The sequence below is a fragment of the Sphaerodactylus townsendi genome, linkage group LG08 (assembly GCF_021028975.2).
Source record: "Sphaerodactylus townsendi isolate TG3544 linkage group LG08, MPM_Stown_v2.3, whole genome shotgun sequence".
NCBI lineage: Eukaryota > Metazoa > Chordata > Lepidosauria > Squamata > Sphaerodactylidae > Sphaerodactylus > Sphaerodactylus townsendi.
The window spans coordinates 50,258,580-50,285,299 of record NC_059432.1 but is presented as its reverse complement, the minus strand read 5'-3'; the positions used below and the strand labels follow the sequence as shown (position 1 = coordinate 50,285,299).

At 39.7% G+C, this 26,720-nt stretch overlaps 1 protein-coding gene across 2 annotated transcripts in view; it reads left to right on the top strand.

Moving 5' to 3' along the window:
• The window catches only part of GRK5 (G protein-coupled receptor kinase 5), a 201,563-nt gene that overhangs the window by 50,328 nt on the left and 124,515 nt on the right, over positions 1-26,720 (top strand). For both annotated transcript variants that reach the window (XM_048505125.1, XM_048505124.1), the window contains exon 2: positions 7,084-7,179. In XM_048505125.1, the coding sequence (XP_048361082.1) occupies positions 7,084-7,179 (96 nt within the window). The remainder of the gene's footprint in view (positions 1-7,083; positions 7,180-26,720) is intronic.

The following is a 26,720-nucleotide window of genomic DNA, read 5'->3' as shown; positions in this document are numbered from 1 at the left end:
GGTCGGCGCTGCTGCGTTGCAGCAGCGCCGCCTGTGCGAATGGCGGCCTGGGGGCGGCATTTTTACCACCCCCAGGCCGTCGTTTTTGGCCCGTGCGGAAAGGGCCTCAGTTTATATAAAAAGGTTTCAGATTATAAACTGACCAATTTATTGTATCACTCTAGAAAATATGTTAGAACACTATGCTCAGAGTGTGTCTTACATTATTTTTAAACATGATTTTAAAAAAATCATTTACATTTTAGAAAATATGTTATCAGTCATTCAATATCTCTTTACTATCTGTGACTACTAGCACAAAATTAAAATAATTACAGTATAAAAGCAACAATACAAAATCCGAATACATGTAATCTGACTTATATTAATAATGCAGTTAAGGACAATATTTATCATATAGGGTTAACCAGAATCCACTTAATCTTCCATGCCATCATGCCAAATTTAGCCACCTAAAATTCTTATCAGAAAGTGCAAGATAAAACTGCCCATGTCATCCGGGATGACCTATAAGTATTGGTGTTACAAGGGCACTACGAATCTGTATGTAAAAAGCACAGTCCACCAACACATGCTCAGCAGTTTGAGCACTACCATCCCCACAAGGACACAGTTGTCCTACAAAGGAATTTTCTTATATCTCCCATGTATAACTGCTGAGGGAAGAACAAAATATGTTTTCAATTATTCTGCATGTTCATTCTGTTTGACATAATATTAATGTGATTATATCTATTTCAACCCCTGACAAAGCTTACAGTGAAACACACTGGGGTCAAACAAACTGCTCTGCCTTGCATCTTATTCTTTTTTTTCCTCTTACCCATCATGTACATATCAGAAGTATTCTCAGTCACAAGGGCTAGAGATATAATCATCCTTCCACACCAGCATTTCCCCTCTGGCTAAGATAACAGCCACACTGGTTTTTACTTTGATTAGCTATGTGGCTGTAAATCCATTTGAATGAAGTCAGAAAGTGGGGATTAAGAGTATATTGATTTTAGAAATATCACTGCCAGGAATTTACTAAGAGGCCACTGGAAAGCAAATTCACCAACATGGATTCCTGTTTCCATTAAGAATAACAGATTACCTCTAGACTTGGAAGAACCAAGATATGGTATTCCTCATTTCCCTTAAGCCTCTTTTAGTGTGTTTATTTTCCACCAGGAAAGCATCCTTTTGTAAGCACACAGCATTATGGCGGACGTGAACAACATTAGTAGAGGAAACAGCCATTCATCGACATTAATTCATTGGGTAATTAAGTCCATGACCTCTGACTTCCCATCATTAACTGGTTTGTGCAGGGGAGGATTCCACAAGACCATCTGTTCACTGTCAATCCCCCAGGCTGCCTTTATTTAAAAAGAGATTTAGCCTTTATCCACCATGAAATACATTCTATAATAAGAATTGTTAATAAGCTGTTTGAGCTAGTGCGGTCTTAACCTGATGACCAGGGACAAGAACAAAAAACCATTTCTGTGTTGCGAAAGGATGACAGAGAAGAGGCTCCAGTTTGGTTAAGTTTAGAGATGTCCATATAGAGCACTCAGTGTCATTGACATCATCTCTAGATTATTGGTGCTATGGATTCTGATGTAGACTGAGTACACACCCACCTCAAAATAAGCTCTTTGGCTCTGGGTACAAGAGAGAATGCAGAAAGGCCTAATTCCTGGATAAGCGTGAGATTGTCTCCTTGTTGGTCAAGCAAACAGAAGGGCAGGTGATAGATCTCCTCATGGCTGTATCACCAGCAACCAGGAAATAAAAGCTCACTGTAAGATACCATTACTCAGGAATATCTGTGAAGCATAATTAAGTCTATGTCACTGCTTTATGTAAGTAGCAGCCCAGTTTAAGTAAAACATTGTCCAAGTACAGTGTTACAGAAGGAAGCTCTGATTTAAACAAGCAGCCAGCCACATACTTAAATTATGTTCAAGATGAGGGAAGGCAAAGATAATGAGAAAACATCAGAAAACAGGTGAACGAACAGAGTAATCCTGTGGTGTAAAATGCATTTCAGTCCTTCAGCCTTGCTGGTATCACATTTAAATCAGACCTTTTTTGGGTGCTTTTGACATAGTAAACAATAGAACCATCTAAAACTTCTTGTCAGGCTTTATGTGTTCTGTGGCACTACAGATAAACACACAGGCCTACAGTTGCATTTGTTGCCAACAGCTGCATTTGATGAGGCCACATGGTTGTTGGCATGGAGTTGCGTCTAACCGTTCCATTGCTTCTCTGGAAATGCTCCACAGCTGCAGTTCCTTCTTTTTGGTCTATATTGTGGAAGGCAGGAAGCATTGGTTGGACTTGAGCAACCTGTTTGTGTGTATTAAAGTAACATCCAAAGTCACTTGTTGCCTTTAAAAAATGAAGCATGATTTCCAAAAGGGATGCAAAGCACATTATTTGAATTTACTCCATTTGCAAATCAAATGAAACAGCATGCATTTGGTTTAAGTTGTTTTTTTCTTTTGGATTTCTATAAATGATATAACAAAGGAGGTTGTTTTGGAAAGTGGTTCTGCCACAGTTTATACGTTCCTGGTTGTTCTGACACTACAAAGTTGTTTACAAAATAAATCATATTACACACATATACACACAAGTGAATTGTTACTCAACATGGTGCTCATTTCATATTGATGCCTTCTATTTCCTTTTTATACCATATCGTTTGTGAAAGATTTCCCAGATGGCCGTTTCTCCATCTGTAGATTGTTGCACAAAGAAGCCCTTCCAGTGGAAGTAGAACCTGGAGGGGGCAGGGACTGATAAAGTAGCATAACTACAAAATCAAATTGCCATGATGGATAGCCTTGTCCCTTCAAAATAGATAAGTAGATTATTAGAAGATACGGATGCGATATAAATTACCAATCCATACAAGTGTCAGAGAACAAAATATTTTGTTTCTAATGTATACAAGGTGCGGAATGCATACTGTGCATAATGCTACCACTGTGTTTTTAATCATCCCTCAGGAACATATTATAGAGGTTCAGATGCTTTCTCCCCAGTTACTGGGATATAGCCTGGTTAGATGGCTGTGGCAGAAAGGATTCTTTATAATGCCTCCAATTCCTGTCAGATGACATGCTGGAATTCTCCATCACTAGCCTGCCACCACTCTGGCTTTGCCCTGTTAATTGCCAATGTTGCCCAGAGGTTCAGCATCCAGGACTTATAGTAGTGTCTATTGAGCAGTCTTGGACATGGGTGAGGTATCGATGGAATGCTTCTTAACTAAATAGCTTTATTGCTACAAGAGTAACTACAGGATAGTTCTAAGATACAGGTAAGCACATTACAGAACATGGAAAAAATGATTAGCTAGGTGAACTTGCAGTTGTCGAATAATAGGCTCAGGCTAGGTGCATGATGCACAAGCACCGAACAGCAATAAGCAGCATCCCTCATCCCCTCCACACACACACACACTCTGGAAGTGCCACTCACTACTTTGCAGCTATCTTAGATTTGCCAACCTCTCCCTGTACCCAGAGCCACCTTTGCTGCAGAAGGCATCAACCAAGCCAAATGCCAGGGTCTGGGATTCAGAGCCCTCCAGAACCAGGGCAGCCAACTGAGAAGCATTTACAAATCAAAGACATGGCATGTTTTTTCCTCTGGGTTATAAAATGCCTCTTTCTCTCCTTTTACGTTTGTTAATGTTGATTAGAATTTCAGAGGGGTTCTCAGAATCTGTTAATGGCAAGTCTTTTTGTTCCTATTAAGTTTTCGCACACGAATATGCTACATTAAGAAAATATTTGTAGAAGTGTGTTTCCAATCATATAGTCATCTCTTTCTCTCTTAATTGATCTGAAATCTTTTACCATCATTCCCTCTTTTGAAATCTCTTGACACGTATGTAAAATATCCATGGTCTTACCATTAATGCCTCCCATGCCTCCCTTTGTATCAAACCAAAGTGATTTAAAGGTTATTGATTCATAATAAGTAACTATCCAGAGATCCCTTATCAGTTTGCTAGGGCCATGCTGATTCTCTACTTTTTTTTAATGCAAACAGGAATGAGAAGAAGGACCCATTCAGGCACTGGTGTCTGCAGCACTTGATAGTTGTTGCTGATGAATCCTTGAAGGAGTCATTCTTACTACTCCCTTCCAACTGAGGGACTATCTAGCCCTTCCACAAAACAGGGACATTTCTGCATCCCTCCTTCCATTCTCCCAGTTGCTCATGCTAGAAGGCTCAAGGATTTAGCCATGTCTCCAAATCTATTTGTAATTCAAGGTATATGGAGTTATTAGTTATTTTGCATTCCTCAGTTCAGGCAAAGGATGTTCATATGTGCATGTATTAATGCGGGGTTTCATCCTCAGGACTTTGCTGCACAATTCAGCACTTGCTACGGCAGCCCAAGACGGGCAGGGGGCGGGGGGGGCACACACCTTAAGCTATAAATAGCCATAAAATAGTCAGTCCTCTTAGTTCGTTCAGCAGACCCTCTAGTATCAGTCTTGCTTGTTGAGCAGTGAACGTTTGATTGCTTGCCCTGCACAGTAGGAGTATCAAAGATCCTTAATTCATTGAAGGACCTCTGTCCAGCTGCTGAGCCATTAATAGGAAGCTCAGAGAGACCACACTGTGACAATGTCTGGTGCAGCCCACAAACTGTGATGTCAAAATCATTCAGATATCCCAGATGGTGAAACTAGGGCATATAGCATATGGGACCTGTCAGATCTTTTTTTTAAAGTAGCAGCAGAGATCTAAAAAGCCTTCCCATTCAAAAAGTTAGTGCTAAAGCAGGAACCAAGGGAGTAGTTGAATAGCTTTTGTTTTCACAGCCTCTGAAATTACTGTCCTGGTTAGTGAGACTGCCTCCTTTTTAGCCACCGCGACAATTTGCCTTGCCTTGCTGTCTCAGAGCATTATGTCCTTCATGCCCTCACAGCCACAGGAACACGCATCCACCCCACATGCACACGTACGCCTGTGGTCTTGCCAAATCATATTTGCAGTGAACAAGTGAGAAGAACTCCAAGATAGCTGGCTGTGAGCTCGAAAGGTCAGGCAGATTAAAGCAGTTGATTGGAATCTTTAACGTAGAAACGTCACAGGCGAAAAGAGGGCTGCTGTGTTGTGCTTGGATACAACCAAATGAGTCATCAGGCTGTGCTGTGTGGGTTTTTGCTTTTTTGGGAGACAAGGAATAAGAGAAGTGTGAAGCCATTGGCTATATTATGAACCAATCGTGCTTGTAACTAGGGAACTCTTTTTCCAGGTCCTGACAGAAAGGGTGGTAAAAATACACAATTGTGTATGTTCTTTCTTCCCTCCTCCACAGAATTACATCAAATTTTACTCCCACGATAACAACTTTGCACTGGACTCATGTTCTTAACAACTATTTAATACACTCATTGCTGGTGCAAAGGAAGGGAGCATGCAGATAGCCACGTTTCAGAAGGATGCTTTAGCCAATGATTTTGTACTTTGTTTAGTTACTAATATGTTTGTAGTTCTGCAGACTCTCTAAGATGTTTTTACAAGAGGAAGTAGAGTTCATTCAGGAAATGACATAGTGCGGCTAGATAAGACTTGAGAGGGCAACATAGGTGTATATTAGACAGAAATGTAGACATTTGGAAGTGTGTATGACAGAATTTAACAGAAGTATTTGTAAGCAAACCCAGAGATCATAGTGATAGAAGAGATCACAAGGGCCATCAAGTCCAATCCTCTATCATGCAAGAAGGCACAATCAAATCATATTGATACTCTGAGCTAGATATTGTATCAGTTGATAGAATATATTGATACTCAGGGTATATTGATACTCTGAGCTCACCAGCTTTCAGCAAAAGATATCCTACTGTGAAACACCTGAAATGGGGTTTATTAACTGCCATTCTAGACCTGATGGCATTCTGGTGGCTGCCATAAGGATGCTGCCACCATTTATAGTCATGTAGAAATGCTGCAGAGGTCTGGTCTTAATCAATCTTGTGTAGATCACTCTTGTTTTCCTCCCACATACCTTTTCAATGCCATCTTTCTTAGTTTGTCCCTTCCCCATAGGTTGAATCACAGTTATAGTAAAAATTTAAAAATCTTAATTTGGGATTTTCCATTCATTACAGGTGTTAACTAACTGAACATTAGTGATTGAACTCTGTCTTTTGAATGATTAGATTTGAATTTTACAGAACTACATTTCATTGTGCTGCTTGCTGCCATGATCCCTTGACCCTGGCCTGTTCCTTTTCAAACCTCCTGTATGAAATCTTTGTATTGTGAGAATCCTCTCAGAGCATCTGAAGAAGTAGGCTCTATACTGTAAAAGCTTATGTTGGAATGAAATGTTGTGAGTCTGTAAGTTGCCCAAAATTCCTATTTGGGTTTGCTGCAACAGAAATTAACATGGCTACCCCATCACATCTACAGTGTGATTGCTATTGAGGGTAAACCTGCTAGAAGACTTCTACCTCTCTTTACTTCCAATACCCTCATTTAGATTGTGCTTTCACAGTGGTATTCATATTATGTGCAGTGAAGCCCCTGATGCTACCTGACATTTTCTACCTGACAGTGAAGTGAAGCCCCTGATGCTACTTGTTCCTTCTTCTTTTCAAGGATTTAAAACATTTTAGTTGCTCTAAAGTACCAAAAATTGCTTTGATTTCATTTGTACATTTGTTTGTTTTGAAATATTTTTGGTTTTCCCTCACTTAATTTTGGACTTAGTATTGGATCTTCCACTTAGAAAAATCTGCTAAATAATTCCCCCTCACACAGAGACAAAGTTAGAAGGACAAGGAGGGAAACTGAGAAGATGCAAATTTTGTGTATGTTTTGTATGGTTAATATGTTCGTGTGGAGGGGGGTTTACTTGTGTGTAATAGTTGCAGTCAGCAGGTAGCAATGCTGTATTCAAACAGTGCAGCTCTGATTAATAAAATCTCTATAGGCTTGGGTTATCTTACATATTAGGCTAATGGGTGTGAGGTAAATTCATTCTAGCTTTGTCAGAGGAATATGAGATGGGAATGTAACAAAGAATTTAATTCTAATATCCTTTTCCTTCTTCAGGGGGTGGAGGAAAACGTAAAGGTAAAAGCAAAAAGTGGAAAGAAATCCTGAAGTTTCCTCACATTAGTCAGTGTGAAGATCTCCGAAGGACAATAGGTAAGAGATCTTTTATTGTATTGTCGAAAGCTTTTATGGCCAGAATCACGGGGGTGTTGTGTGGTTTCCGGGCTGTATGGCCGTGTTCTAGTAACATTTTCTCCTGACATTACACCTACATCTGTAGCTGGCATCTTCAGAGGATCTGATGATCTTTTATTGCTTTTGTTTTTAAACATTTCAATAATTATTTCATGCAGGAACCTACAGGAAGCTTGTTTTTAACATGACTATCTGAGACTGGTAATTAAGCTTGTATTTCTATATACCTTGTATCGTCATACATGCTTCAAAGTTCCAGGTAGGGTTGTCAGCTCAGGGTTGGGAATAGGGTTGCCAACCTCCAGGTGACACCTGGAGATCTACCACTATTACAGTCTCCAGCTGATCAAGATCAGATCCCCTAGAGAAAATGGCTGCTTTGGAGGATGCACTCATTGGTATTATACCCCACTGAGGTTTTGTTCCCTCCACAAGCTCCACCCTCAAAGTTGGGAAATGTCTGCAGACTTTGTGAGTAGAGTGTGGGGACAGCAGGATTTGGGGAGTGGAGAGACCTAATCAGGATCGAATGCCACAGAGTTTACCCATTAAATCAGCCCTTTTTTCCAGAGGAATTGATCTCTGTAGTCTGAAGATCAATTATAATGCTGGGAGATCTACATGCCCCACATAGAGTTTGGCAACCCTAATTCCAGCTAAGCATTTAACGCTTCTTAAGATGTTTAAAAATGGCATGGGGCACCCTTGCTTGTTACAACTAGCCTGTTATAACTGAACTGGCACATCCTTCACAGCAAGTCCTGAAGGAATCTGTAATAGACAAGAGACCATCCTGCCCTGAAGGAAAGGACAGCCACTCAGCTAAACCTACTGGCATGCTGCACCATCATCCAGTCGCCTTTCCGGAGGGGGATGGAATACTCGAGGGAAGCTCATTAGTAGGAGCTCAGGTCTGCCTCAGGGAAAGACCAGTGATGGCTTTGGTCTGGCTTGAAGGGTAGCTCTGCATGGTAATGTGGTAGAGTGGCTTCGCTCTATCTCTGGGAGAGTCTATAGTACTAGATTGTTAGGTCTGTCTCTGGTGATTAGTAGACTTTGTACAATTTACTCTGACTCTTGGGAAAGGGCAGGCGTGTGGGTGGAATCCTGTGTGCGAAAGAGAATCCAACCTAGTAGCTCGTCAGTAAAAAGCCTATTTGTACTTGAAAGCATTAAAAAAAACCCCTCAAATCACACTCTGAAGCCATATCTAGCTTGAATGTATATGTCCCAGTTTTCCTTCGACTACTGAGATATCTGTGCTGGTGATCTGTTCTTTGAAACTGTCCTGTAAATAAAAACATTTTATGTATTATTTATATACAAATCCTGCCCTAGTGATTTTCGTATTCTACTTGCTCAACACAGAATTTCCCTCGCAATAGTGAGCTCCAAACCTATACATTTGTTCATTTGTTTGTTTGATTTTTGTCCCACCCTCCAAATGCATCCCAGGGCGGGTTACAACAATCTAAAAATGCTTCTCACTTTACAATAAAAACAGCATCACAAACAGATATAAAGATAAAAATTCCTTAAAACATACATAAAACAATTAACCAAACCTACCCTCTCCCTAACCTTCTGAAGTGCAGGTACTGAGCAAGTTCTGAAAAAAGCCCAGTGGTTTGGGGATAGATGGCATCAATCAGTGAAAAACCCGGGTGAAAATGAAGCTCTTAACCAGGCCCTGAAAGGTGTGTAGTATTGGCAGCTGTTGGACCTCTAATGGGAGGACACTCCATAATGTGGGGGCTATTGCTGTGAAAGACCTCCACACGGCCCCCACTCCTCTCACCTCAAAGGGGGAAGGGATGGCCAGCAGGGCCTCCCCCCTGTGACCTCAGCACCTGGGCTGGTCTATATGGCAGAAGGTGTTCCCGTAAGTAGTCTGGTCCCAGGCCACTTTCCTGAAGAACACCTGGTAACTGAAGAGAAGATCTATAGTTTAAAACAAGCCTAATGTCCTCAAAATCATAGGAGGATGTGTTGATCTCCTCAGCTGATGGAAAAGGCCTGTCATAGTATGCCTTTTCATACTGCATGGGACATCAAACTGCATTCTGGGTACCTGTTTCATAGAGTTATGCAAGGGTTTGTACGTAGTGCCCTGAATTTTACAATTTATTTGTCCTTTGAACAAAAGCATTTCATGCTACATATCAAACTTTTTTGTAAAGTTTCTCAACTTTGAAAGTGATTTTTTTGTTTATTTCCATCTAATCCAGAGGGTGGGTATAAGATTCCTAACCAGACTTTGGAATTAGTGATGGACTAGATGGGACCCAGTAAATTGAAGCTAAAGGCTTAGATTTTGTCTAGTATACAGTTATCACTGATTGCATGGTAAGCTTGATCTTAGAGGGGTATTCTCTTTAAAGGAATATGTTCTCATTTTGTAATTAGATCTGGATTTTTGGACAGAAGCAGTGATCTCCCATGTGACATCTAATCTTCACCAACTTCACCCTACTCACGTGCTAATTTTTATCTATGTTGGACTATTGTAACGTGCTGTATAGAGGGCTGCCTTTGGAGGTTGTCTGAAAGTTTCAGGCGTTTCAGAATTCAGATGATGGCAAGGATGAGTTACCAGTGGCCTTTTCCACACAAGTCACTGAAAATGTTTCCAGAAAGTTCTCAAACCCCTCCCTTGTTTATCCATGCTCATTTCCTCCAAAATGTTTCATTGCCACTATGAAAGGTTTTAAAAACTGATGCCCTGTACCTTAGTTTAACCGGTTCTTCATTGATTCAACCAAAATAGCAAAAAAATAAAATAAAATAAAAACAACACAGAGGAAAGGGCTGAGTGAAGGATGCAAAAAAATGGTGTGTGGGGGGGTGATGGCAAAGGAGTAGAGAACAGCAAAAAAGAGAAAAAGTTGAGGCGGAAAAGGAATGAGTGAAGGATGCAAAAAATAGCACCAAGGGAGAAGTTGGACAATGGCACAGCGGCATGGAAAAAATAGTGGGAAAATGTGGTAAAAATGCCTGCACAGTGAGAGAAGATAGTTTGGAAACATTTCAGACAAAAGAATCATAATAAGGGGTTTCAAAAGACACAAAGAAAATCTACTTGGAAGTGTTTTTGGAACCAAAGCGGGGGGGGGGGGGGGGGCAAAGCGGAACTCTAGGAAGGAAACATTTAACTTCCTGCCTCAAAACATTTTAAATGGTGGTGCAGAAAAGGCCAGTGTTATATCTCACCAGTTCTAAGAACATTCATTGGCTTTGGATTTGCTGAAGCAGCATCAGGTCAGGGATTTGGCCTCGATGCCCTGCTTACTTTTTAAGGCAATTGATTTGTCCTCTGTGTTGAAGCAGAATGCTGGATTAGATGGGCCATTGGTCTGATTCAGCAGGGCCTTTTTTCTGAGCTGATGTTATTTAGCTGATTGCTCTTTGTGTGATGTTGGTATTGTCTGATATCATAAACCACTATCATAAACCTCATAAATGGGTTTAAATAAGTAAACAAAAACAGTGCAGTCAAAAAAGAAGCAGAGATAATAAACCATAGCCAATCAAACCAAATACAGTCAAATTAAGCACATTAAACACCAGAAGATTGTCATCAAACAATTGTTTAAAATCTGTTCAGAAGGGCCAAGATTTGGCAGACTTCTTGAAAGAGATAGTATCTGGTAATCCTTATCAGGAAAGTCTGCTTTGTAGTGGCTGTGGGCCTCATAAATAGTGGCAAAGTGAAAAAGTTTTGTGGATTAGATCATAATGACTAGAGAGGAGCTGCCTCAATTACACTAGGTTCAGCCATAAAGGACAAGTTTGCAATTAACCAAAGAAATTTCCAACAAAATGGGTTTTTATATTCCTCTTGGATAACACCAGCAGTTGTGGCAACTGCTACATTCTGGACCAGCAGCAGGTTCTAAAAGGTTTTCAAGGATAGGCTAATGTACAGTGCACTGCAGTAGCTCTGTCAGAAGGCTACATTACACATTACAATGGATAAATATCTGTTTTCCAGGAAAGAACCAGGGGGGAGAAGTAGGCCAAAGCTAATTAACCTGGGAGCAGATTCAGGGAAAAGCCTCGATTCAGATTCTCAGACATAAACCAGATCTTTTGGGGGATACCAGATATTTTGGGGGAAGCAGTTCAGTGTGTATATAATATTCTATGTCTGCTTTGTACCTGAAGGAAGCAGTTTTTAAAATTTATTTATTAGAATTTATATGCTGGCCCTCTAATTCGCGCTAAATAATATATGTAATATCCTTTGAACCTTGTAATATCCTTTCAACAAGTGTTATTGAATACTGTCTTCCATAGTGCTTGAAACTGTTACTCTGGTCGTTTAGCTCTTTGCGCGTCTATTCCCTTTGCATTTTTCTTAAGTATATTTTATTTTGAATCCTGTCCCAGTGTCAACAAATTTGGAGTGTTTGGTTCTCCCATTACAATCTTTGGATCTATCTACTTCATTGCAATGCATGGAATCAAATAGAAAAATGATTTTTTCCCCACATAGCTGCCATAGAAATAATGTAAAAAACAAGCCCTCTTATGCATCATCGGAGACTGAAAACTAACTCCGAAAGAACAGACTGCCTGCAGTTGAAAGTCCAGGATTTTCAGGGGTCACAAGGGAAATGAGTTTAAATGATCTCAGCCCACATTCTATGTACAGCATTTATTTCATAACCTTTAATCCTTTATGGGTTATCTTGGCAGTAGTGAAAGAAGAAAACCAAGAAAGCTATAGCTGTTTCCCTTTTACAGGTTGGTAACAAAATCCCTATCTCCTGTGCTATATAAAGTTGTGTAAAAACATATTTGGCATGTTTTCTAACTCTGTACCAGAAGCTGATTCCACCAAATAGCTCACTTAATCTTATTTCTGGTCAGGAGTAGTAAATACCTTACAGTGCATTTGTCGTGCAAATGATTGTCTCAAATTCTGTGACACACCAAGCTGGCTTTGAAATGTAACATCATAACAGGCTGGGAAAGTGGCCTTTTAAAAATGACTTTCTGTTTGTTTCTTGAAAATAGGGTGAAAATGACTGTGGAGAGTTTCAGGGTCTGTCACAGTCTTATTTGGTAATACAAGTCATTAACTTTAATCAGCACTTATGCAGAGCTTTGGAATTGGGAGGTTAGTGTATTATTGTGACTTTGTTGATGTTGAGCAGTCTTGGCTAATTGTTAAGCACATTGTCTTTGAAAACAATTTAACAGGTATTGCTTTGGGAATGAAATAAAGGGGATGTGGTGGTGTTGGGAATCATTGCTCTAGAAGTGGGAACCCATATGCAATATTGGTTGGGGACAGTTTGCTCCAGACCAAAATGCCTGCTTTGTGCTCCATTTTCTGTTGAATCCTCTCTGCTCTTGTGCAATTGCAGTGTGAGGCTTCAGGTAGCTGAATATTGCCCTGGGTTTTTTGCTATAGCTTCTTTTTGCAAGTTTGGTTTCTTCTGCCGCTGGTATTGTTTATTAATTGATTATTAACTGTGTTGAGGGTTTTATAAATGTGACATTGTAAGCATTGCACAACAGATGTTACTTATCAAGCTGTCTCTTCAACATGGTACACTGTGTGATATTTTACCTCAGGAGTATTTTTTTGTCTACGCTTCCCCATTTGTAAATCAGGTAACCATTTCGGAAACAAATGCATGACTCATCTGTGCCCTTTGTACACAATGTGCACAACGAAGCTCGATGTTAGGAGGTTTTTGAAATTCCATTGTGTGTAGATTGCTATAACTGGGACACTTGAACGCCTTTGGAATTCTGTAGTTGTTGTCTGAACATTGTTAGGAACTGTGATGTAGTTGGCCTTGTAATAGAATCTCATCTAGCTTTTTAAGTTGATCTAGGCTAAGGCAGCCCCATCATATTAAGGGCCATGCAAATAGTAAAATAGATTGTTGTCTGAATGGTTGACAAACTAATTAGGATGCAGAAAGAAGAAAGGGTAGATAAGCTGCAACAAAACAAACTGAGAGTTCAGGTATGTTTATTTTGCAGGTGAACAAGAAGGAATTCAGAACTGGGATTCTAATTTACCCCAACATCTTCCGTGAAGTAAGTGGATAGTGTAAAAAAAAGCAGATAAGGAAGTGGAGAGAAAGGATTAAGCCTACCCAGTCACATCTGGTCTTAAATCCAAGAAGTCCCTAAAACTATCCTTGGTGGAGTTCTTCCTGTTTGGAAAGCAGACTATTAGGTCAAACAAAATCTTTTTCTGGTCCTAAAATTATATCCTGAAAAATCTTATGGTAGCTTTTATTTCTTTCTGATTTATAAATTCAGCACTGGTGATGAGTGCTACAATAACTGCTGTGGAGTTGCTACTTTTTTATCCACCAGATTGCCTTACTCCTGGCTTTTCTGCCACAGCATTTCAACAACCTTAGAAGGACCACACCTACAGAACTGAGCAACATCCAGATCCTACATCCTGCCAAAACCATCAACACCATCCTGCCAGTCATGGTACTGGGGTTTTTCTGTTTTGTATAATCTGGGACATGGTTGTCAGTTTAATTTACCGACTATTTTCAAAAGGGGCCAACCATCCCATTAATTATATTTCTGTGTTCTGAAAGTCCAAAGTCATTTAAATTGTATGCTACTTAAGATGTTGCTTAGAAAAACACACTACACTTAAAACCGAAAACAACATGGAGCAATACAGTCTGCCAATAGTTGGAAATGGGGACTTTTTACTAGATTTAGGTGGGACAAAATAGGCCCAGGAATAACCAAAATATAACCTCCTTTGGAAATATGAAATTGTGTTAAGTTAACGAAGTAGCTTATAAAACAAAAACATAAACATGTGCTTCCCTTTGCAATCTGTATTTCTCTAGATAGAATTTGTCCGAGATAGAAGAGGTAGAGGGAGAAAATTCAGCTTGTGAGATGAAAACAGATGTAAAGATTGTGGAATATTTTAATTAAACATTTACCCCTGAGAAAAATGAAGAGAGGCCATCACCCTATCACAACTAAAGTGTCTCAAATGAAACAAGCAAGTTGCCATCGTCTTACAGATTAATTGGAGAACACTATACAGGAATGCGGTTACTCTCAAAGATACAGTTTTATGTGTTCATTTTGGTTTTTTAAAATTTATCAACAAAAGCAAATAAAATGTACATGTAAAATAGCCTAGAGGGGGGTAACCCCTGCATATTTTTCAAGGGTATGCGCTGGTATGTGAAGTGATCCGAACTAAGCATCTAAATTTGTGGATACTTGGCACCATACCAAGTCTAGATTTAGAGCCCCAGTTGGGTGGGGGGGACGGACTGCGAATCCACTTCTGAGATCTGGCACCAGCTATGCTGGATGATTTGCCCTTCCAAGGGCACTTACCCCAGCGGAGGAATGATCCCCTGATGTGTGCCCATTGTCACCACTCCCTGGTGCTGGAACACAGCGCCAGTGTCCCAGCTCCCTTGCCATGATCAGCATATCAGGGGCAGTCTGGGGGAGGAACTGACATTAGTCGACTCACTCCAGGCTTTTTTTGCAATTACAAGCCTCCCCATACTGCCAGGAAGATTCTTTGAGAGGAGTGGTGTGGCGCTGTATTGGCTCCTCAGCCCACCGCCTCCAGTGTGGATGTGGCTTATATATTTGTTCTTCTTAAAGTAAGTTAATTTAATCAGGAAATATGATTCTTTAATTTTTCCAATCCATTCATAAATATCTGGAGGCAGGGGAGGATAGTATAGAGGATTCTAGCTATAGTAATCATGGGTAACATAGTATCCTGGTATTTTCTAAGAAAATTCATAACATTGTTCAGCAACAGTACTTCAGGCAAAGGGGAAGAGCAAGTTGTCATACAAATTAACCGGAGAACCCCATATCGGGATGTAGTTACTCCAGAAGATACAATTTCATTTAGCCTTTTTTTCTTGAAACTTAGCAATTTGTATTCTTAAAAGTTTTCTATCAAACCATAATGTGTGATGTGTCATTCTCCCGTGAACGTCTCAGAGTAATTTACAAACTCCATCCATTCCTCTCCCCACAACAGGCCCCTTGTGAGGTAAGAGAGTTTTGAGAGAATTGTGACTAGCCCAAAGTCACCCAGCAGGCTTCATGTGTAGGAGTGGGGAAACAAACTTGGTTCACCAGATTAGAGCCCATTGTTCATGTTGAGGAGTGGAGAATCAAACCCAGTTCTCCCGATTAGAGTCCATGACTCTGAACCACTACACCACACTGGTTGAATTTTACTGACGTCCAAACATTTTTCAAAGTTTTTATATGTTAATATGTATGAAAGCAATCAAGGATCTGATTTCAGGACTTTTTGTCCCCCTTTACTCAGTAGGAAAGGAAGACTACAGAAGTATTCAAGTAATTTGTATCAGTCAAGTTGAAGTAAACTACTCTGCAATAGCTTTGTTTCACTGCAAGCCAGTTTGACTCCGTAGGTGGTAGACTCACAAGGATTTTGTTTCACTTGTCACTGGCATCTCTTTCAATCTCCCATGCAGACCATTTCCATTTTTTTACCCTGGCCTTGGTAATCTCTGCAGCCCATTAAAGCTAATGCCACATCTTTCCTTGTGGCTGTAACATTATGTGGAAAGTATCCAGTGGAAATGTGCTTAGATGATGGCAGATTGTTTGGATCTTTAGACTAGGAAACTGGGCATCAACAAACCTGGTTCTATTATTGACCCTGGCAGTGGTGTGGAGCTTGGCCTTAACTTTGACCACTGAGGTTATACCACATCCTGAGGTCTTTATTGTCCTTTCTGAACTATTCTGACAGACATCTCACTGCCTCCAATATTTTAAATGACAAACACTCTATAAATGGGTCAGACTTTGGGTTATTTTGTATTCTATGCTACTAGATAAGCATAATACTTACATACTTCTAATGTTTTTTAAAAAGATTCACCATTTTCAATTTTAACATGATTTATAGTCTTTAATTCATTCACATATGTCAATCATTGGGGGAAGGGCTTTCTAGGTGGAAGTATGATGGGAGGTAATGTGCCTTGCAATTGAGAGATGATGCTAAGGGTTTATTCATATTGTACGGTAATTCCTAGAGTGTATTGTTTCAGAGTACTTGAGAGATTGTATTCTTGAAAAAGCCGACCCTGTATATCAGAAGTAATATGTGTCATAGTTAAAACTGATTATGGGGTTATTTCGTTGAAGAAGCATTCAAGGAATGAGTGAGTCCTCTTCATCCTATAGCCTGAAATAGTATAGTCCAAAAATATATATATTCTGTGCCAGTGAGTTGTTTTGAGTTGGTGTTAAGTGAGCCTTTCAGCTCAATGGTGCAAACTTTCCATTACAATACAAATGGATACGCTGAAGCTACCTAGAAAAGAAGACAGCTTTTGTCCAAGAGTTGGCAATTAATGTAACAAGACTTCATTTTTTTACATTCAGAATTAGCCTTCCCCACATTTATAACTATAAAAACAAAAAAATGTAGTATAGCACTGGTTGTAGCATGAGTTTCCATAGTCAAAAGCCTACTTCAGCAAGTTATTTCACCTGATGAAGTGAGCAGCTGTTTATTATTTGCTGAAATGAAGCCACACCCACAGATTTTTCTTTTTAATGGGGATGTGTTTAAGGAAGGAAAATGTGTTTGCAGCAATGAAGAAGCCCTTGGGACATGGCAGTGTGTTATGCAGAAGGCCACAAGTGTTGTACCATTAACGGATCAAACAGTACTGCTGTCATGTTGCATGTAACCAGTATTCTGCTTCACAGGCAATTCTTGGCTGCTGCCTCTTTTGCCTAGTGGCACAAACCCAACTTCAGCATGCCCTTATATGTACAGAGCCTACTTGGTCAAAAAGCAGTCTCTTTATACAGGTTCCAGCAGGGAGCAAGGTGGAGACAGAAAACTCAGCCAACGAGTCTCTTTCCCCGAGAACAGCTGTTAGATTTGCTTCAAAGGAAAGCGCAAAGGTAATTGCCACCCCATGGTGTTTGTTCCCAGCATCTAATTGGCTCAGCCTCAGTTTGGCTCAAGTCCATGCACGTTTGGTAGCCTCTGCCATGGGGCACGCTTCCTCTTCCATGAGCACTTCCATTTCTGTCACATCAACGGCTTTCAATGAGCCCTTGCACAAACAGAAGGGCTAGTGAAAGAGACAGATTGTTCTGGCATGTGCAGAACTCATTCACTGGATCTAAACCTCTGCCAGGAGGACATTTTAGGTGATGCCCTGGCTGAACAAATATATTGAACAAATATATTGTTACATTCTCAAGTGTTCAATGTCAAATCTTGGGAGCCTAAACAACGAGCTGCCTGCTTGAATATTCCTGCCATTGTGAGGACTACTGTCCTGTTTCCCTTGGAAGTCCATTTTCTATTGGGGGAGAGTAGTGCAAAATTAGCATCACACAGAAGGAGGAGAGATAATTTGGGGCTGTTGCAGCTTGCTCTGAGAGCAGAGTTCCAGCTGTTATCAACAGAACACAGAAAGCTCTTCTAGCCTACAGATAAGGGAAGGTGGACCTGTAGTGATAGGAGATGCACAGGAGGCATGTCTTCCCATAAGTCCCATGTTGGTGTCAGAAATAGCACAGCACACAAGAAATAAATGAAAATCTGAGCCATCAGAACGAGGGTATAAATCCCTTGATTTCAGTAGAGATTGTCCAATAGGTCTTGATCAACAGAGCTGCGAATTAACGATGTCATATTATTGCCTCTAAAAGATCAGTATCTCAACTGACTATAAACTGAATAGGGATTTACTAGGCTAGGAACAATATTGCTTTAAAATCCCTTATGGTATCTTGTAGTAAAGTTTTGTTCTCATGACACTTGTGGGGAATGAACGTAACATAATAAAAAAACTTGGTCAGCGGAGAAAAACAAGAAGGTTTCTGTTTTCTGGTTCTGGTAGGTTTTCTGGGCTGTGTGGAAAACCCACCAGAACCAGTTGAATCCGGCCGTGAAAGCCTTCAACAATACATTGAACATTTCTATTTTCTGTATTTCAGTCTGAAAATATGATAATACAATTAAAAAACAAATAATCTAGATGGTAGGGAATCAGAATGAATTCCTTTATTGTGTATTTATTTGGAGTATTTCAGTGTCATCTCTTCAGTGTCCAGCTTGACTTGAATGAACACAGCATTCATTCTGAGGTTGCTCCCCTGGCTTTAATAGAGCTGCAGCAGCAGAGAGTTTTTGCATGAATCATATTTTTACTTAGTGGAAATAGAAAAAGAATGGAAGTATAACTTTCAGAGAGATGAGACATAAAGCGCCCAATGAGGGCAGATGAAAGCATTTTCATCCAGCATTTGACAACAACAATTTTGGGGTTCTTTTAAGAAGAAATAATGGGTTAAATTCTAAGCTTTCTTGTACTTGTCCATAGGGCTGTCCTAGTTATTTAGGATTTCTGCTGATTCCCCACTTTCACTGCAGATCCCCACATTGTACCCCAGGCAATTCTTGAGGGTCCACTAATCCTCTGTTCTGCCTTTCATACATCACAGCAAGAAGGGAGAATCTTGTTCCACAAGCTCAGCTACACTAATAGTGCTTAAGATCCAACCCAACACCTTTAACCTCTTTTTTGGACTTGGTCATTTTAAGATGAAATCTGTATGTTAATTTCATGAGTATTTTATAACAACAAACTATTTGGTGCTATATTAGGGTCTTGAAATTGTAGTCCATATTATTCAGACTTGACATTTCATTAACTCTTTTGATTCTCCCCAAATTAGATGCTTATTTTTTAGAAGTTGATTTATTTTTTTCTGCTTAAAAATATCATTCTTGCTTGCAGCTTGTTTGACTGAAAACAAATTCAGGAAAACAGGCAGGCCAAAATGAAATAACTAGTTAGTTTTTAGAAACATGAGAGGGCGTCTCATTCTATGTGGATAAAGGGAAGGAATAAATTGTCTTCACAGAAGACTGCATGCCCCCACCCCACACAGAAAAGAAGTTGGCTCCTCTATGAACTGTAGGCAAGGGGACAAAACTTTGATGCTGAAGTGATCTCTTAAAATGTGGGGTAAAAGTGGATTCAGGAGGAACAAAATGTCTCAAATCAGTGTGATGAATTTTGTTTTACAGAATGTTTTCTGCATTTGACATTTTGAGCATGTGATTTAATAGTGGTTTGGCTGCTTGTAGAAAATAGGGAAGAAAATGTTCCTGGCCTTTGGCAGATGTGAAAGCGACAACCTTCCCAACACCCTCATTTCCTTAGTCTAAGGTCTGGCTTCCAGGGGGTGGGAGGCTTTCGTCACATCATCAGCGAGTTCAAATGAGAGCACTGTACCGCCAAGGTGTTGAAAATTCAGGGAGAGAGGTTGAAAGCATTCCACTTCATTTCTTTCTTTTGGGACACATCCCTGCTACCCCCAACAAGCAAATCACTGGCATAGCTTTGCCTTGCCTAGCCTGTGTAACAAATGTCAGTCTTCGGTCTGTACCACATTTTAGGATGGTTAAGAGTCAGCTCAACCTCTTAAAGTTCCCATATACATAAATTGTGGTCTGTTCAGTTTGTCTTCATGGGTCTTTCAGAGGAGGCCAAAACACTGAGTTTCTGTGTCTGTGTTCCGCTTTGACACTAGGCTATGCCTGGCATTTCTTCTCTGTGTGTTTTAAAACATATTTTGGACCAACCTCTTCTTAGGTGTTTGCGTATGGCTTGGAGGAGGATGTCTGTTGTTGGTAATAAAACTGTGGAAGATTCCTCCAAAATATTAATCTGTCTCACATCTCTATCCAAATATTTAGGGGATCTGTATTTGAGAGGTGAGAAAAATGTTTTTTCTCTACAACAACGGTGCTTTCCTATGCTAGGAAAGATATCTAGATCTTCCATAAAACACATAGAAAGCTGACAACCCATTGCTGCATCTAGTTCCACACTGGTGGCCCCTCTTCTGTATTTTTGGAAGAGGTCCTTCTCAGGACTCTTACATGGGGTCCTTTTGAACTGTTGATGCCAGGAAATGAAAAGCATGTGCTCAGCTAACACTGGGTGTGGCCTGCCCAATTCTTCAGATTTCCATTGGATTGGAACCTGAGACTTCTCATGCTGTGAGAGTACCCCATTGGACAAGGCCTGCAACCTCCAGGTGGACCTATAGGTCTCCTGGAATTACCACTGATCTCCAGTCAACAGAGATCTGTTCCCCTGGAGAAAATGGCAGCTTGCTTGCTTGCTTCATTTATTTATTTATTTATTGGATTTTGAGGATGAACAGTATGACATTAGACCCTGCTGAAGGTCCCTTTCCTCTTCCTACCCAGGTTTCAGCCCCTCATCTCTAGAAATTTTCCAATCTGGATTTTGCAAGCCTTCTCCAAGATCAGTTAGGCACAAAAATGGAGTAAAGTTGCATATTTTGAAAACAGTTATCTTATCTTCTGCACAAGCCCAGAGAGGCAAAAAGAGCAAACAGTTAATATATTTCTTATAAATCTTTTTAGCCTGCAGTGATGTTTGGGAACATCTAATGATAACATAAAATTAAAGAAGGGCATAAAGATGTGGTAATGGAGAAGAATGGCACAAAAGGGAAATGTTGGCACATAGCAGGAAAAAACATACCCTGAAACTTGTCACAAGAGGTGTTGCTGATACTTGGTCTATTCAGCATAGGTCGAAGTATCTATAATATCACTTTATGATTCCAAGTTATTTTAATTTAAGACATCATTCACTTGAGAAACTGGTTGCACTTGTTATATTTTTAGACACCATTCATGTTTATTTAAGTAAAGCATTATTCGCTGCTTCCTCATACCGGAGTCTTAAATTCCTAATAAGTGAATGAGCAAGAACAATTGTTATTTCAATGGAGTGTAAAGTGAAAGGCTTCGCCAGCTATGTCATAGAGGGCTCACCCAAAGAACTAATTCTCCATCTGTTTTCAAACATGTCAAAGCAAATGTTTTGATATATGTCTCTATTATGAGCAAACATATTGAATTTCACTCACTTTCCGATGATTATGTCAGGAAATGGATACATGCTGAATCATTTACGAGCTCTAGCTGATCCATGAAAAAAGTGTTCTTGTTGACAAATAAACAATGGCCATTGAAACTGGCTATGGGTATAAATGCTCATGTTGTTAAGGATGTCTTTCTCACTTCAATATTTTAGGGAATGTTCATAACTTAGCTAGTTAGTTTGTAGTTTGTTTGGAGAAGGTTCTTTATTCAGTCCCCACCCTTGTAAATTATCAACAGAGGCATACCATCCAGATCACAAGATGTCATAGTCCTGCTGTCCTCCACATTGTTTGGGCCATACCTGGAGTACTATGTGTCATTCTGGAGGCCTCACTTCAAACAGGATCTAGACAGAATGGAACAGGTGCAGAGGAGAACAATAAGGATGATCAGAACTGGAGACCAAGCCCTATAAGGAAAGGCTGAGGGACCTGGGAAGGCTCAGTTTGGAAAAAGAGGAGTTTGAGATTGGACATGATTGCTCTCTTTAAGTCTTTTAAGTCTATTTAAATCTTTAAGTCTCTTTTATGTCTCTTTAAGCCTTTAGGTATTAAGGCTGTCACTTAGACGATGGCAGGGAGCTGTTCCTATTGGCAGCAGAGGATAGCACTCGCAATAATGGATATAAATTATGGTCAGAAAGGTACCAGCTAGATATTAGGATTATTTATTTTTACAGTAAGAGTAGTTCAGCAATGGAATTGGCTGCCTAGGGAGGTGGTGAGCTCTTCCTCACTAGTCTTCAAGCAGCAGCTGGATAATCACTTCTCAGGTATATTTTGGGCTGATCCTGCATTAAGCAGAAGGGTGGCTTAGATGGCTATATGGCTCCTTCCAACAATATGCTTCTATGATTTTATTCTATGATTCTATAAAAGGCTTCAGATAAGAGAGCTAACAAAAACTGCTGCTAATAATCTTGCAGAGCCACTGCCTGATCAAGTAAACCATCTTGGGCTTGATAAACTATTAGTCTAACATGGTATAAAGCAGTTCCTTGTACTGTTCACTCATAATTTCTACCAAGACTATAGCTCTTCTGTCTCTGTTTTCATTTGACAGCCACCAGTCATCTCTTTGGGAAATATATTACTCGATATCTATACTATGACATTTAAATACTGTTTTGAGAGTCTAGTAGTTAGTACTCTCTTGAGAGTCTAGTAGTTGTTTTGAGTCTAGTAGTTTAAGAGTCTAGTAGTAGTGGTGGACCACCACTTTCCCAGCTAGATGTGGTAAATACAGCTACATGGCATTTTGCCATCTTCACAAATTTAAGACGCTGGTATCTCACCTGTCTTGTACTAACTTTACCTTGCCACAGTGGTCCATGGGATGGTCATTTCCAGGTTAGACTACTATAACTCTCTCTACTCTGGGCTACTCTGAGATCACTCTGGAAACTTCAGCTGGTCCAGAATGTGGTGGCGACAGTTCTTACAGAAAAATCTTTAAGATTACATATTCATCCTATATTTTGCCAGCTTCACTGGTTACCAGTTGAACACTGGATCAAGGCTTTGGTGATGAACCTTTTAAGATCTAATTGGTTTGGGACCATCATACCTGCCTGTTCTTTTTTGGTGGAGAGGTATCGAATTTAGCATTATACCCTCCCCAGTAAAGACAGATTTCTCTGAACTGCATGAAGCTATCTTTATAATTTTCCCTTGGAGAGGGCCTTTCAGTTTCATTTGTTGCTAATGATGGACAGGTCATAGTACAATGAGTCTAACCAGATCTACAACACAGTGTTAGAATACCTGCTTTGCACACAGAAAATCCCAGTTTCAGTCCCTGACATCTCCAGTAACACAAATTAGAAAAGACCTTTCTGTGCTTGAGACCTTGGAAATCCTGTGGTTTGAGTAGACAATACTGAACTAAATAGACCAGTGTCTGCCTCAGTATAAGGCAGGTTTGTAAATGATGGTTCTCCGCTGCATAAATGATTAAATGTTATCTTTGTATTAGGGTGGTTTCATATTAGCCATTTATTCTGCAGTTACCATGATTTGTCCACTACATTTTTGATATTATGGTCAACTCCTTGTATTCCAGTATTTTCTGGAACCTTCCATTGCTTTTCCAGTGATTGTTTATTTATTTATTATCAGTTTTATATACCGCCCCTCCCCCAAAGGGCTCTGTTCCATATGTGGTGATTATTTCTATTTAAAATGCACTTGCAATCGCAGTTTTCCTATGTGGAGGGTAAAAGTGCTTTGGGGGCTTTTCAGGGATTCTTCTCTCTGTAGTCTGATTAATATTACTCATTTACTCAGAACTCTCAAATGCTATCTTTATGAATAAATGCTTGATTATTTCTTGGTGGGGAGAAAGGTATTTAAGAATGGGGGTGCTATTTTTGCTTTGCAGCAAACCAAGACTTCATCTTTAGTATTACACTGTGTTTAAACTATTAAACTGAGTGGTGACCTTTTTTTGCTACAAAACAAAAATATTTAAGGCCCCTACCTCTCCTATAATCTGATAATCAAGCATTTGTTTGAGTGCTGAGAGGAAATAATCAAGCCCACAAAATCAGCAGGTAAATAGCTAGTTTTAAAACAATGAAACGAAAGAGAAATAGCATGGAGACCTTTCGCTGAGGGAGACTTATTTCCAAGTAAGTTTGTAGTTGGCCCTTGTTCCCAGGGGAATTGGACTTTTATGGATAGCATAGCACTTCATTAAGTGCTATGTGGAACTCTTGTTTCAGTTCCCCTTGTAGTTGAATGTGGAAAATGAGCCATTGAAGAATGTAAGAGGCAGGTTCGTGCGGAACCATCAATAGTGGAAAGAAATGCTCTCTACGTGCTTTTTATTTCAGCACCTGTGAACGATCGTGACATTTCATAAACTGGGTGGCTATATTGAGATGAAGATCTCCTGAGCCCTGCAATAAATCCCAGCTTTCCCCACTGGACCCAAGACTGATATAGCACCACAGCTTTATATAGTCTTTTCTATGTATCTAGCTTAAATGTTGCTATCAACTGTTTCACAGCTTCCAACTTCTTCCAATATTGTAGGATGTCCTTTTGACCTTAACCTTAGTCCAGGCTGGTGGATTGCAATTTGCTGTGGTACTAAACTTCTGGGAGGGTGACTTTTGGAGGAAGTTCAAAGCAGAAACTTAAAATAAACAATGTTTTCGGTTTTAATTATGGTAGTTGTTGCTGGCAACAGGTGTATAATATAATGGTTGAGTACTTCCTGCTTTCTAGATTACTTCAGATTATTGTTTATGCTGTATCCATTCTTGAATGAACTCCTGAAAATAGAGACAATGAAGCATTGTATATCTTGGCGGGTCTCAGCTATTTTCTCTTGCACCTTAGATAAAGTAAAAAAGGATTCAAAGGGAGCTGTTTGAAGTGAGATGCCTTATTCCAGAACTTCTCAGTATTAAGCATGGCAGGCTATGGGGAGTGGAGTGTTTCCTCATCTCCCCTCCCTCCCATTCCCCCTCTTTACGACTTCACAAATGAGATCAGTGGAAAGCACAATGGGAGACTGCAAAATCTTCTGGAGGAAATGTACTTTTCCGTGCATGTCTGCAAAATGGAGACTGCAAAATCTTCTGGAGGAAATGTACTTTTCCGTGCATGTCTGGCTTGCTGGGCTGTGCATTCCTCTCTACCTGATGACAGTATTATATGCTGGGTTGTGGTGGTAGCTAGGCAGCTACCCAAAGCAGCAGATCCCAGGTGCCAGGGAAATTTTCCATTGGCTGGAGTGGTCTCAGGACTTTGCTGTAACCGTTCTCCATTCAATCGGTTTGGCTGGCATAATAGAAGACTTCCTGGGATCTTTTCTGAAGACATTATTATCCCAAACCTCGGAACTCTAGCTAAATCTTTATAGCATACCTGAACCACTAACTCATTCCTTACAAAGAAATACAGTGCAGCTTATTGATGTTTCAGATTTTGCTCTTGCTGGCATTTTACCAGCATGGTCAGTGACTCAGTCTTAGATTTTTGAAGCTGGGCTGTACTAAATTGTAACCTCAGAAGTCCTTGAGAAGAGGATATTGAGTGCAAGGAAATCTCAGTAGACTCATACCTGCTTTACAGCAGTGTGCACTGATATATAATCATCATTCTTAGTGAATCTTGGGTATATGTAAATGCATATTTGCACACACATTTGAGTACTCCTTGCATTGAATACTTATGTGAATATTATACTTTTTATTATAATTTCTCTTATCTAAATTGCATGTAATAACAAACTCCATATGTTATGAATATGTGTGTGATAATAATTGTACCATCCCTCTTCTGTACCTGCAGTTCCTTATGTAAATAGCCTCTTAGTTTATTTGGTTGTAAAGGACTGGGCTACAAACAAATGTCTCAGACTATTCTTATTTGAGATTTTTCTCTCTAAAATAAAATTTTTCTCCTTTTATGTATTTTCCTGTAGTGAGATCACAGACTTTGGACTACTGTTTATATCAAACAATATGCAGTAAACTATTAATATAATTTGGAGTGATTAATTTTGAACTGATCTTGTTTTAAAAATATTAGTTTTATTGTAAAGTTTAGCTTCTGTGCTAAGCAATCTGTATTCAAGCATGTTTCAGTAAATTAACATGTAGAAATCATAACTTTTCCCAGCCCAATGAAGGAAGAAATCCAGATACTATATCCTGTAATTTACATGGATAGTCTCCTATATTGTAAAAGAGGCACGGAGAGAGGCGATTTTAAAGTGCATTAGAGGAGAACGCTAGATTTGAATGAGGAATAATGTTCTGAGTATGCCCCAAGGGTAAAAACTGGAAGTCAGTCTTCATAAATTTCTCATATCTTGGAATGGAGATTTGTGTTCCTTACTCTGTGTGAAGAAGAAACAGTAAATTTCTGAACACTGTATTATCAGGAGGCAGGCTCCTTTCCCCAAGTATGGGAGAGAGAAAGGGCATGAATGGACCATTTTTGCCAATACAATAAATAGAGTAAACTTGGAAATGTCTTTTTAAAAAATTGATGCAGAGTGTAAGCAAGCCCTTGAGCATTTCTCGTATATATTTCCAAAATTTCAATGGCAGGTAGCCCATTCTCTCACTAACCTTGGCAAGGGTAAGAAGTAATATTTTGCAGAGATGGACTCTTCCATCAATGCCTCCTAATGTTAGTCTTGTTGCAAACAACTTTCCCTTTCAGAGCAGGCATGCAGTTATACATTTTTGTCTCTTCTCTCAATCCTGCAGTAACAATGGAAGATGGGACTTGTGAAGCTTTCAGCCATAAACTCCAGTTATATGCCTGGCATTGTCATGCCTTGAAAGGTGACACTACTTAGAACTACTTCATGCAAGATAATTTTTCTGCATGGAACACCGCAGAAATCTGTGATTATTTGTCTGTGTACAGTGAAATAAATATAGAGGCACCTCCTGCTAGAATGCTGTAAAGCAATTCATGGTTCTCTTATGCAGGCACTATAGCCATCATGTGTGAAACATTGTTTAGTCCCTGGATAACCTCTAGAATATTTC